The sequence below is a fragment of the Microcebus murinus genome, chromosome 6 (assembly GCF_040939455.1).
Source record: "Microcebus murinus isolate Inina chromosome 6, M.murinus_Inina_mat1.0, whole genome shotgun sequence".
NCBI lineage: Eukaryota > Metazoa > Chordata > Mammalia > Primates > Cheirogaleidae > Microcebus > Microcebus murinus.
In genome coordinates, this window is record NC_134109.1 from 24,819,067 (window position 1) to 24,831,817 (window position 12,751).

Genomic DNA, 12,751 nt, shown 5'->3' on the forward strand with positions numbered 1-12,751 from the left:
ACAACAACAACAAATACATATAAGAAACGATGTAAGGCCGGGCATGGTAGCTCATGCTTGTAATCCTAGCACTCTGGGAGGCTGAGGCAGGAGGATCACTCAAGGTCAGGAGTTCGAGACCAGCCTGAGCAAGAGCGAGACCCTGTCTCTACTCAAAATAGAAAGAAATTAATTGGCCAAATAAAAATATATAGAAAAAATTAGCTGGGCATGGTGGCGCATGCCTGTTAGTCCCACCTACTCAGGAGGATGAGGCAGAAGGATTGCTTGAGCCCCAGGAGTTTAGGTTGCTATGAGCTAGGCTGATGCCATGGCACTCTAGCCCAGGCAACAGAGCGGGACACTGTCTCAAAAAAAAAAAAAAAGAAACCATGTAAGGATTACCTCTAGCAAGTAGGACTAGCATCACAATCAGGAAGAGACTTTTCATTTCATACCTTTCTTTAGTGTTAGACTTTTTTACAAGAAACATATTTACTCTGAAAAATAAAAGAGCAATTTTTACAGAAAAGGAAGAAAGCTATACTAAGATCATTAGAGTTGTAATAGGAAAACAAGATAATCTCTCCAGGTTAGGACTGTAGAGTTTAAAACAGGCCCTGAGTTCATATCCCAGCCAGTCCTTTCCTTGCTGCCTCACCTGTGCCGTGTCTGTTACCCCCAGAGTCTCCTTCTGATCACTTACACTTTTTCTTACTAAGTCTGCACAGCAGCCCACTTGGGGACTTTCTTAATCCTGCAGCTCACACTTCTCATCAATTCTGGGGATATATGTAGTGTGGTAATAGAACAAGTACTGAAGTAAAAAAGGAGAAATGGCAAATTATAGCTGGTTTGGCAAGTTAAAGGTGCATATTCCTTTTTCTACCAAGCGTTATTATGCTTTGATGAATTATACCCTACATACCTGGCTATTCATAACCCATTATTCATTCATGGTCAGCATGAAGGCCTTATTCAGAAAGCAGCTCTTTCCACAGCTGTATCATGGTCTGATCTGAATAAACGTACTAGACATGATAAGTCCCACCAAAGGATAACCTTGCCATGATTGTTTTTAGCAAATAAAGCACCAGGAATGCCTGCATTCTACTGGCTCTGACTGACCTCGACTTTGTCTTGTGTGTTTTAGGCTTTAAAGGAGATAGATGAAGTTGGAGACCTACTGCAGCTGAAGTATTCCCGTCATCGGTTGGTACCTCTACTGGACAGACCCTTTGACGAGACTACATATGAAGAAACAGAAGACTGAGCCTTTTTGGTGCTCTCATATAGGGACTCTCCCTTACCCAGGACAGTGTGTGGCCTTTCTGAGCCAGTTCCAGGAACCACACTTCTGGGGCCATCTCATGTGAAAGACATTTCTTCAACTACTGAAGGTGGCCACCACCACTCTAAATGGCATTCTGTAAATAGTAAAAAACTGCTTCACATCCTTCTTTTGCGAAATCTCACCTTTAAAAATGAAGGTGACTCACTTTGCTTTTTTGTCCATTAAAAAAATGTTTTATTTTATAACTACTCTACTTGTGAAATCATGCTCACTCACCCTAGCCTGTCTCTGGCTGACCACCCAGGCCAATCCCCTGTCCCAGCCACCTCGCAGACTTGGACCCAGCAGGAGCTACTGCCAGCCTGGCTCCACAGCTGCGAGACTCCCCAGCCCTCCTCCCTTGGGAGCAAGTGCCTTCCACTCACTTCCCATCCAGGTCTCAGAGGTTGCCAACCTTGGAATCCTCATTTAGCCAGTCAAGTAATCAACCAAAGTTGTCTCCCTTTAATCTTAAGTTTAGCCTTTTAAGAAAAACAGTAAATGATAACATTGCTGAAAGGCTCATTATGTAACTCCCTCTGGCCAGGGGCCTCCCAAGGCTTTGGTCTTATTCCTTTCTCTTCTGGTCTCCAGATGATTTCTTCCTTTACCATCAAATATTTCTTCATAATGGTCACAGTCTGAGAGTATGGTCCATATTCTGGGTTCTTCCCAAGCTCTAACCCTAACACATCCCATCCCCTATTTAAAACACTTACTGTTTTAAAAGCACCCGCATCCCACCCTGGTCAGTCCTCTGTGGTGAAGCTGACTCTCACATCTCGCTATTTTGAGTACAGAGTTGCTCTGTAGAGTGATGTGCACTCGTGGTGGGTGAGGGTAAGGGGCAGTGTGGAAAGAATTGATTACTACTTGCAGAGAGTCTATGGCTTAGGTTTCTTACTGCTTTCTACTTTTCAAAATTATGACAGCCTCTGCCTGGCTGTGGGTCCAGATTAGGATTTAAACTGATAAAGGAAAATGATAGTGAATCCTCTGCTCAGAAATCATTTATCATGTTCCTATTTAAGGATTACAGTTATTAGCCCTTTTAGAAGCTGACCCACTTCAATATTATTCTTCTGAATGCTAGTTCTCTTTTCTTCTTGATGTCCTAAGATAATTTTAATCTGGCATCTAGGGTTAGGGTCTTCCTGACTTTCCATTATGCATTGTTTTTTCTTTTCTGAGAAATTCTGAATACATAGATATCTTTCCTAAACTCGGATCCCTCTATTTTGACTTTGTTTTCATACTATAACCAGGTAAGGGGACTTATTTCCGAGAGCTTTATATTGCTTGACCAAAGAACAATCTGAAAATCACCATTTTAAAGTTCTTATTTTTTCTGTTGAACCAAAGTTTAAATGAAAAGAACTTTTGGCTTTATTATACCCAAGATTAGCCTGTCTTTTAGTAGCTATCAGGTATTATAGGGGAAGGATTGAGAATAGAATGGAAAAACAATGTGAGAAACTCCTTTTACACATCTCTATTTTTGAAATTGTTCCATTTATTGGTAAAGATTCTCAATCCAGATTCTCCTGGGCATCTTGTCATCATCTGTGGTATGTTTGTGCAAATACATGTAGAGGATGTAAGCAATATTATTAGTTGTGAAGTTTTGTTTTCATGTCTTAAGCTATCTTTGGTCACTCTCAGCTTCTGAGAGCATTAAGCCCTTGAGATATTCCAAGGTTTTATTTTATTTTTTTAAAGAACAGAAAAGGGTGAATAAAAGAACTAAGGAGAAATGCAGGGACTATATTTAGCATGTACAAGTTAAAGTAAAAAAGATTATGGTAATAAATAAGCAATCCTATAAAATCAAATACATTGCGAAACTTTCCTGCACATTTAGCTCCCCACCATAGAATCCCACTGGAATTCCAGATAGCTTTTGCACTGCAGTTACTATTTAATGATGTAGGTGTAGGGTTTGCAAAAGTCATAAACTTTACGCAATGAACTTACCCTGCTAGTCTTTTTATTTTGGCTTGCATGAAGTCACTGCAAATTAAAATATCAGTCAGTATGGGCATTTAAAAACATGTATCACTTTGTTGGTGCAAAGTTATTTCAGGATAAATGCAATTAAGTTATACATTTATTTTGAAGAGACAAAACTCCTGTGATCTATCCAGGACCTCTGTACTTTCTAGAGGACAAATGTTCTGTATACATTATACATGGCTGGTTGTCTCTTCTTGAAACTGTAATATAAATCTAGGGTCCAGTCATATCATAGATGTAATTATTTCCCCAAGTACTTGGGGAAATACAAATGTATATAAATATAGTCTTTGAGAATAAATAGAAATCTGGGACATACAAGTATTGTTTAGTACACAGTTTAACATGGCCTGATTTGAGAATCTGATGGTATTCAAACAGGTATTAGGTAACCATTACTACCAAAGCTGAGTCAACTGATAGAGTTGTGACTAATCCTTATCACTTTTATTTAACATTGTCCTTATCCATTTCAGGTTTATAAGACCTTTCTCAGTAGATCAAATCAGAAACAGGAAATTTGTAGCTAGGGGATATCAAAATCACATACAAAAGATCAAGTAGCAGTTTTCCTCCCATCTTTAAAAGCTTTAACTGAGGAGGGGCAAGGACTCTGGAGCACTTTCTTAACTTTTTGCTTTGCTTTGAGAAATTCTTCCCTTTAACAAAAGAGTCTGTTCTCCAGAACTCCAAAGTACTGCTTGCTTATTTGAAGAATCCAGCCATCTTAGTCCTTTAGTCAGTTTCTTAAATTTTCATGATAGGGTGAGGATTTCAGATGATCAAAACAGGATTTTTTCCTCATATGTTCATGTAAGGTGAACATAAACATCCTACACAACTACTGAGGGCTCTGTGTTGGCCCCATGTCCTTTCAGAGACCAAGGGATGCTTCCAATGATTTGTCTCTATAGTCCTGCCCTCCTTTATTTGTCCGTCCTTCCTCTACCTTCCAATTCTTGATTTTTACAATTCCAACTCTAAAGAAAACTGTTCTAAATGATGGTGTCGGGCTTTGAGGATTGGCAGATTGACACCCTGGTTCTCTTTGTACATGCTGCCTTACATTTCAGGAGGAGGCTGGGAACTTTTATTTCTTCCCTACTTAATGGAGCCTACATCTAAATTTCTTCATTAGTTTGGTCTAGCTGAATTTTCTAGTGTATGATACACTTTGCTTCCTTCCTATTAGTAAAAACCAGGAGGAAAAATGACTTACATAGAGAGGCCTCCTGACTTCTCAGGGAAGGGGGAAAAAAAGTGGTGATACCTACCACTACCTCCCTGTTTTTCCCCCCTTTTCCAAATTGATGAGGAGCTCTGCTCCCCAGTGATCCTGGATTGGGCAACAGTGGAGAACTGCTGGTCATGTGTAGGCTGTGAAGAAAGAGAATGTGGGTAATTCTTGTTTCTTAAGAATTTGTAGGGCTGTGGCAGATCTACCTAGAGAATGTTAAGTACAGTTCTCTTATATGAAGAATTGCTGTGACACAATTCCCAGGGTGTCTTTCCTCTCCTGATGTTCTGGGTAAGCTAAAATGCATTTTAATCTCTACTTGTTATAACCATGTGGTTGGGAAAAGAGGGGAGAGTAGTGGTTTTCCTTCTGTCTACGTTCATTAAGATCATGAATAGAGCATTTCACAGAGGTAAAACAAGCCTAACCCAAAGGAGTCGTGAAAGGGGGGAGGTATGAAAATCAAGGATTCTTTTTGGCTGCTGAGCCAAGAACCTATAGTTTTTTGTTCTGTTTTTTTTCTGGCAGTCCCAGAACCTATAGATGTGCTGCTACCTGCTTAACATGGATACTTAGTGCTCAGCAGGCATCTTAACCCATTAAGCCAGTTAATCACAATACCTTCCATGTGGAGAAGTGCATGTCCCTTTCTCTTCTCAGCTTTATCCACATGAAATGCATGCCTGCCCAGATAGCTGAATTAGAGTGCTGGCTTCCTCCCTTATCACACAGAAGAAATGCTAGGACTAGCCAATGATCCCCTTGCTTTAATTGTATAGAAAATGCTGCTGTTCCTTTTGTCATTTCCAGTAACTTCTGTTTTCCAAGCAGTTTTTGCTATAGATTCTTTTCTAGGGAGGAACCAAAGGGACTAGTTTATTCTAGTCTTCTCTGTTGAGTCTGGAAGTATCACATTCACAGTCCACCCTTGGGAGTAGCTTGTTGCGGGGAGCTGTGAACAAAGTTTTATTTACTACATAGTGCACATGATAAATGGCCTTAAACTGTGATTCTTTCTGGTATGATGAGTTATAACAAACTGACCATAAAGAATGCAGTGGCGGCCAGGCGTGGTGGCTCACGCCTGTAATCCTAGCACTCTGGGAGGCCGAGGCAGGTGGATCGCTCGAGGTCAGGAGTTTGAAACCTGCCTGAGCAAGAGTGAGACCCTGTCTCTACTATAAATAGTAGTGGCCAACTAATATATATAGAAAAAATTAGCCGGGCATGGTGGTGCATACCTGTAGTCTCAGCTACTCGGGAGGCTGAGGCAGGAGGATTGCTTGAGCCCAGGAGTTTGAGGTTGCTGTGAGCTAGGCTGACGCCATGGCACTCACTCTAGCCTGGGCAATGGAGTGAGACTGTCTCAAAAAAAAAAAAAAAAAAAAAAAAAAGAATGCAGTGGCTCTGAAACTGCAATTACTATGTTCTTAATGAAGCAATACCCAAAGCTTTGTTCTTTTGGAGCAGTTGTGGGGAGATTTGAATGAAAGGTACAAATTAGAACAGTACCCTGATCTTGTACTTTCTAAGTGTCCTGCCTTGTCATCTGCATGGATAAGTGAATCCTTCTATGCACGAGGAGACTCAAGCCAACTCGGTCTGCTTTTTCCAACACAATTCCCAGGTTTCTTGTACAAAGCCTAGTCGCCTTGGCCCAGGTCTTCCAAGAGAGTGGGGGACATGTCACTGACTAGGGTGGGATGGTGTCTTTACCCTTAACATTTTATCTTATAACCTCAGTGATGTTAAGCCAGTGGTTGGAATTATAAAAAGCATCCTTGCTGGTTCTTCACAGGACACTAGAAGTCACCTGTCACTTCAGGCAGCATGCCCACATGGTCTGGATGATCCGTCTCTGTGTCAGGCAGCTAACAGTAAGAGAAGGGGAAAGAGACAGAACAGGAGAGCAGTAGCTTATGGGAGAGCTGACATCTTATTTTGTTGACCCTTATTTTTCCACTGACCAAGTTACCTGTAAACTGGAATTTGCAAGGGGTGCTATGATGATAACTCCTTTCTGTTGCTGTAGTGTTCATATAACCTGGGAAATTAGAGAAGGGGAAGTGTAAATAAAAATGTAACAATTTCAGTAATGTGATAAAATGTTACTCTCCCTTATCCCTGTCTTCCCAGTTTTGCCAGATTATTTTTATTTTTATTTTTTACTTTGTGGGATGACTGTGAAGCTATAAATAGTGGGTTGGGGTAGGTGTATCAATTTTGAGAGTGCATGTTATAATAACTGAAGGGGAATTACTTGAGATGACTTAAAAATCATCCCATGCAAATACATTGTTTTGCTCTAATAAAATATTCAGAAAGATCCATTTGTGTTTATTCATTCAGTCAATAAATACTGAGTGCTGTCTCTGTGCCCGGCAGTTCGCTAGGCATTACCAATAAGAACAAAGAACAGATATGGTTCCTACTTTCTAGTAAACAAATAAGCACACAAACCTATATGTCATTTTACAGACTGCTAAGTGCTATGGAGGACAAGTAAAGAAGAGTGGTAAAAGATCATAACCAGTATCTTGTTTAGATAGGGATGATAGAGAAAACTTTTCTGAGGAAGGAGGGTCAGAAAGAAAGTTAGTGTGGTTGGAGCTCAGTAAGCAAAGGGGAGAAGGGTAAGATGTGGCTGGCAAGGAGGTGGTAGAGGCCAGCAGCACGGGGTTGCTTGTAGGTCGTGGTGAGGTGCTTCTCTTGTGCAGGGGAAACCAGTGAAAAATTTTAAGCATTGAAAAAGATAAGCCCAGGCTGGGCACGGTGGCTCACACCTGTAATCCTAGCACTCTGGGAGGCCGAGGCGGGTGGATTGCTCGAGGTCAGAAGTTTCTAAACCATCCTGAGTAAGAGCGAGACCCTGTCTCTACTATAAATAGAAACAAATTAATTGGCCAACTAATATATATAGAAAAAATTAGCCAGGCGTGGTGGCGCATACCTGTAGTCCCAGCTACTCGGGAGGCTGAGGCAGCAGGATTGCTTGAGCCCAGGAGTTTGAGGTTGCTGTGAGCTGGGCTGACGCTGAGGCAACAAAGCGAGATTCTGTCTTAAAAAAAAAAAAGAAAAGAAAAAGATAAGCCTTGCTGGGTATGGTAGCTCATGCCTGTAATCCTAGCACTCTGAGAAGCCAAGGTGGGAGGATTGGTTGAGCTCAGGAGTTTAAGACCAGCTTGATCAAGAGTGAGACCCCCTTTCTACTAAAAACAGAAAAAATTAGCCAGGCGTGCTGATGTGTGCCTGTAGTCCCAGCATCTTTGGGAGGCTGAGGCATGAGGATCGCTTGAGCCCAGGTTTTGGAGGTTGCAGTGAGCTATGATTGATTACACCACTGCACTCTAGCCAGAGTGACAAAGCAAGACTCTGCCTCCAAAACCAAAAAAAAACCCTAGTCTGTTTTTTTGCAGACATTGACAAGTTGATAAAATTTATATGGCCGGGCGTGGTGGCTCACGCTTGTAATCCTAGCACTCTGGGAGGCCAAGGCGGGCGGATTGCTCAAGGTCAGGAGTTCAAAACCAGCCTGAGCGAGACCCTGTCTCTACTATAAAAATAGAAAGAAATTAATTGGCCAACTAATATATATATATAAAATTAGCCGGGCATGGTGGCGCGTGCCTGTAGTCCCAGCTACTCGGGAGGCTGAGGCAGGAGGATTGCTTGAGCCCAGGAGTTTGAGGTTGCTGTGAGCGAGGCTGACGCCACGGCACTCACTCTAGCCTGGGCAACAAGCGAGACTCTGTCTCAAAAACCAAAAAAAAAAAAAAAAAAAAGATAAAATTTATATGGAAATCCAAAGGACCTAGAATAGTCAAAATTTTGAAAAAGAACTTATACTATCTGATTTCAAGAGTTTCTATTAATATAAAGCCAACAGTAACCAAGACAGTGGTGTGCATTGGCATTAGGGTAGTCACATAGATCAATAAAACAGAATAAAGAGTTCAGAGACCCACACACATATGGTCAGCTGATTTTCAACAAAGATGCCAAGGTAATTCAGTGGGCAAAGTAATTATTTCAACTAATTGTGCTGCAACAACTGCATATCCAGATGGGGGGAAGTGACCTTCAAGCCTTACCTCACAGAATATATAATAATTAATTCAAAATAAATCATAGACCCCAACACTAAAACTATAAAACTTCTAGGAGAAAATAGAAAACAAAATCTGTGACTTTAGGTTAGGAATGATTTCTTAGGACACAAAGAACATGACTCTAAGAGAAAAAATTGATAAACTAGACTCAATCAAAATGAAAACCTCAAAAGATTGAAAAGCAAATCACAGATAAAATATTCACAATACATATGCAGAATATATAAAGTCTGCTCAACAAAATATGTAAAAGATTTGAACAAACACTTCACAAAAAGAGGTATACTAATGTCCAATAAGCACATGAAAAAATGGTCAACATCATTGCATGCAAATGAAAACTACAGTAAGATTCTACCACCACTCCCACTAGGATAGCTAAAATTAAAACCGATTACAGTATCAAGCACTGGCAAAGATATGGAGCAACTGAAACTTGCAAAGTGGTACAGCCACTTAAGAAAACAATTTGGCTTTTTTTTTTTTGGCAGCAATTCCACTCATGGGTATTTACCCAAGAGAAATGAAAGCATGTCTACCCCAGGACTTACACTTGAGTATTTGTGGCCATTTTCTTCTTAATATTATAGGTTCAAACTGGAAATAACTCAGAAGCTGTCATGGTGAATGAATAAACAACTTGTCCATATGCTAGAATATTACTCAGCAATGAAAAAGAACAAATTATTAATACCTATGATAAGATGGATGACGCTCAGAACATGCTGAAAGACACCAAACACAAAATAATACACAAATATAACTCCATTGATATGAAATTCTAGAAAAGGCAAAACTAACCTATGGTGACAGAGTGGGATTAGTGGTTGCTGGGAGTCAAGGGTCGGGAGTGGGGTTTAACTATACAGAGAGACTATTAAAAAATAATTTTCAAAACAGTGTAAAACCATGACTCTTATGGATATAAAAATGAATACATGTTAAAGATTTTATTTAACTTATTAATGAGGAAACTAGTAAGAATATTAAAACCAGTTCAAAGGAGAGATACTGAAAAACAAGTATTTATAGATCAGGAATACTGAAATGAAGGCAAAACTGCTTTCTTCCATTCTGGGAGAGAAGTCAATTGAATAGAACAGGACAGAATTTGCATTTTTTTTTTTTGAGACGGGCTTGCTTTGTTGCCTAGGCTAGAGTGCAGTGGCATCATCAGAGCTCACTGCAACCTCAAACTCCGAGGCTGAAGTGATCCTCCTGCCTCAGCCTCTTGAGTAGTTGGGACTACAGATATAGGCCACCAAACCCAGCTAATTTTTGTAGAGATGAGGTCTTCCTATTTTTGCTCAAACTGGTCTCAAACTCTTGGCCTCAAGTGATCCTCCCACCTCTGCCTCCCAAAGTGCTGGAATTACAGGCATGAGTCACCCCACCTGGCCCAGAATTTACATTTCTATTAACAAGAATTATTTTGGGCCGGGCGCTGTGGCTCACGCCTGTAATCCTAGCTCTTGGGAGGCCGAGGCGGGCGGATTGCTCAAGGTCAGGAGTTCAAAACCAGCCTGAGCAAGAGCGAGACCCTGTCTCTACTATAAATAGAAAGAAATCAATTGGCCAACGGATATATATATATAAAAAATTAGCCGGGCATGGTGGCGCATGCCTGTAGTCCCAGCTACTCGGGAGGCTGAGGCAGAAGGATCACTCGAGCCCAGGAGTTTGAGGTTGCTGTGAGCTAGGCTGACGCCACGGCACTCACTCTAGCCTGGACAACAAAGCGAGACTCTGTCTCAAAAAAAAAAAAGAAAAAAAAAAAAAAAGAATTATTTTGCTTTGCCACCAGTTACCTACAACCTGCGAAGTAATAGCTCAGACAATAAAAGATAACCTGAAAGGATTTACTGTATGTAGACAATGCACAGTTTTCCACTGATGCAGTTTTTTCCTGCAACACACTCAAGGAAATTGGAATGAAGTGAAGGTTCTATAGCATGATTGTGGCAGTGGTTACATGGATTTATACACCTGTCCAAACTTACTGAATTGTACAATTAAAATGGATGTGTTGTATCATATGTAAATTAGACCTCAGTGAAGATGATTAAAAAAAGAAAAAGATAATCAGCTTCATGGCTGGGTGAGAACAAGAGTGGGTACAGCAGAACCAACTAGGCTCTTACAATATAGCATTCCCCGGGGAGAGGTTTGGTGGAGTCCAGTGGTAGTGACTGACACAGAGATAGCTACTCAAGAATGAACAAACTTGGCTGGGGTGGTGGCTCATGCCTGTAATCCTAGCACTCTGGGAGGCCGAGGCAGGCGGATTGCTCAAGGTCAGGAGTTAGAAACCAGTCTGAGCAAGAGCGAGACCTCGTCTCTACTATAAATAGAAAGAAATTAATTGGCCAACTAATATATATAGAAAAAAAAAAGAATGAACAAACTCATTATTTTCCAAAAATGTGTTGAAAAGACAAAATACTTGGCTGAATGTGAAAATACTTTTACAAAAAAAAACCCCAAAATGAAAAAGAACAAAGTGTCTCACCCTTAGTCTAGTAAATTTAATGTAATGTAGCAGATGCTCAAAAACTAGGTTTCTTTTGGCTAACATTCGAGTGTTTGCCAGGTACCAGACATCTTACTAAGCTGAACCTTATGAAATTGCCAATATTCAACCTTTTATCCAGAACATGGTAACTTCACATAGTTCATCCTAATAAAAACATTTGACAAGGTCAGGGCCCAAGAAGTACTGAGTTCTAGACACTTCTCAAGGAAGATGTAGAGGGAGCAGAAGCCTTTCAGTATTTCACACGTTTACAGGAAACTATACAAACTGTTGACTTATAGGAAGACAAGGCAGATTTTTTTGTTTTTGATGCTCATGTCCACATTCCATGGCCTCTTTCCTAAGTTTTCTCCTCACACTCATGGGGTAGGTAACCCCCTCCAACACACACACCTTTATAGGTGACAACAGCACAGAGGCCAAGTAACTTGGCCGATAATTTTACCTACTTAGTAAAGGGTAAAAGCAGCATTCAGGTCCCAGTGGCCGACTCCAGATGCAGGCTCAAAACAGCCCTGAGGCTGTGCTCTCGGGAACAGGAGTAGTATTGGAAAACCGCACACTCCCCTGTCCCCAGAGTAAAACTCTGGCTCCAGCCAGACCCCAACAGTGCTACACCAATGGCTGGGCTTTCTGGCCATCCTCTTCACCACCTCCAAGGATCCCATGCCCTGAACCCTGAGTCAGCCCTTGTGCTCCTTCCTTCAGGTGGCCCCTGGGTGGCATCTCCCTAAAGCCTTCCACTGCTCCTCACTGCCCTGCCCGCACCCCTCCACCTGTCCTATGTCGCTGGGCTCACACTGGCTAACCGCCCCCTCCCTGCCCCTCGGAGTTTCTGATCTTTCCCACAAAGGTTTTATTTCAGTCACTCATAGGAGGCCATTATGCTGACCCACGTGGCCTAAGCGGGAGGATCCAGGACAAAATTAGGTGACACCCAGCTACCTGGCAGGATGGCCTGACCACTCCCCACAAACGTGTCTCCCTGCTGTCTTTCTGGGACTTCATCTTCTATCCCCGAGCCTCAACTTTCTCCCGGCTTCGAAAATGCGGGGAGAGCTCGGAGGAAACTGGGTGCAGAGCGGCGGGCGCTGGGTCAGGGCCTGTCCTCGGGCCTCCACCTCAAGTAGCGGAGTTGCAAGAGCTTTGGGGGAGTCGCTTCCAGGCTTCCTCCCCAAACAAACCTACCTCGATGCGCAAATAAACATTTGCCCAAGGTCCGAAGATCTCGTCGCTCGCCCACTGGCCTCGCGCACAAGGCCCTGCCAGGCCGGGTCGCAGTCGCAGCGCCGTCGGGGAAGCGGAGGTGGCTCCCGACGCCCGGCCGCGCGGGAGTCGCAGCGCAGGGCTGGAGAGCGCCGGGTGGCAACGTCCCCGGAGCAGAAATTCGCTAGAGGCTGCGACGGCGACTACGGCAGGAACTGAGGACGAGAGGCGGCAGATAAAAAGGAGCCCCCTGCTGGGCCAGGGCGTGCCCAGGAGCGCCCAGGAGCCACCCCTGAGGAGGGCGGGGGGCCATCCGGTGCGCCCACCAGGAGAGTGGCGCG

The 12,751-nt window shown here is 42.5% G+C and overlaps 1 protein-coding gene and 1 long non-coding RNA gene across 2 annotated transcripts in view; one reads left to right on the plus strand and one right to left on the minus strand.

Moving 5' to 3' along the window:
- Window positions 1-6,890, plus strand: part of SPTLC2 (serine palmitoyltransferase long chain base subunit 2) — a 98,646-nt gene extending 91,756 nt beyond the window's left edge. Inside the window, exon 12 of the mRNA XM_012743086.2 lies at window positions 1,133-6,890. Within this exon, the coding sequence (XP_012598540.1) occupies window positions 1,133-1,252 (120 nt within the window). The 3' untranslated portion in view covers window positions 1,253-6,890. The remainder of the gene's footprint in view (window positions 1-1,132) is intronic.
- On the minus strand, window positions 6,544-12,747 carry LOC142871442 (uncharacterized). Its single transcript, XR_012919695.1, has 3 exons — window positions 12,393-12,747; window positions 7,513-7,616; window positions 6,544-6,606 (listed from the first exon to the last, which is right to left on the minus strand). It is a non-coding gene; the product is annotated as an uncharacterized LOC142871442 (long non-coding RNA).
- Window positions 12,748-12,751: the final 4 nt, after the last annotated feature.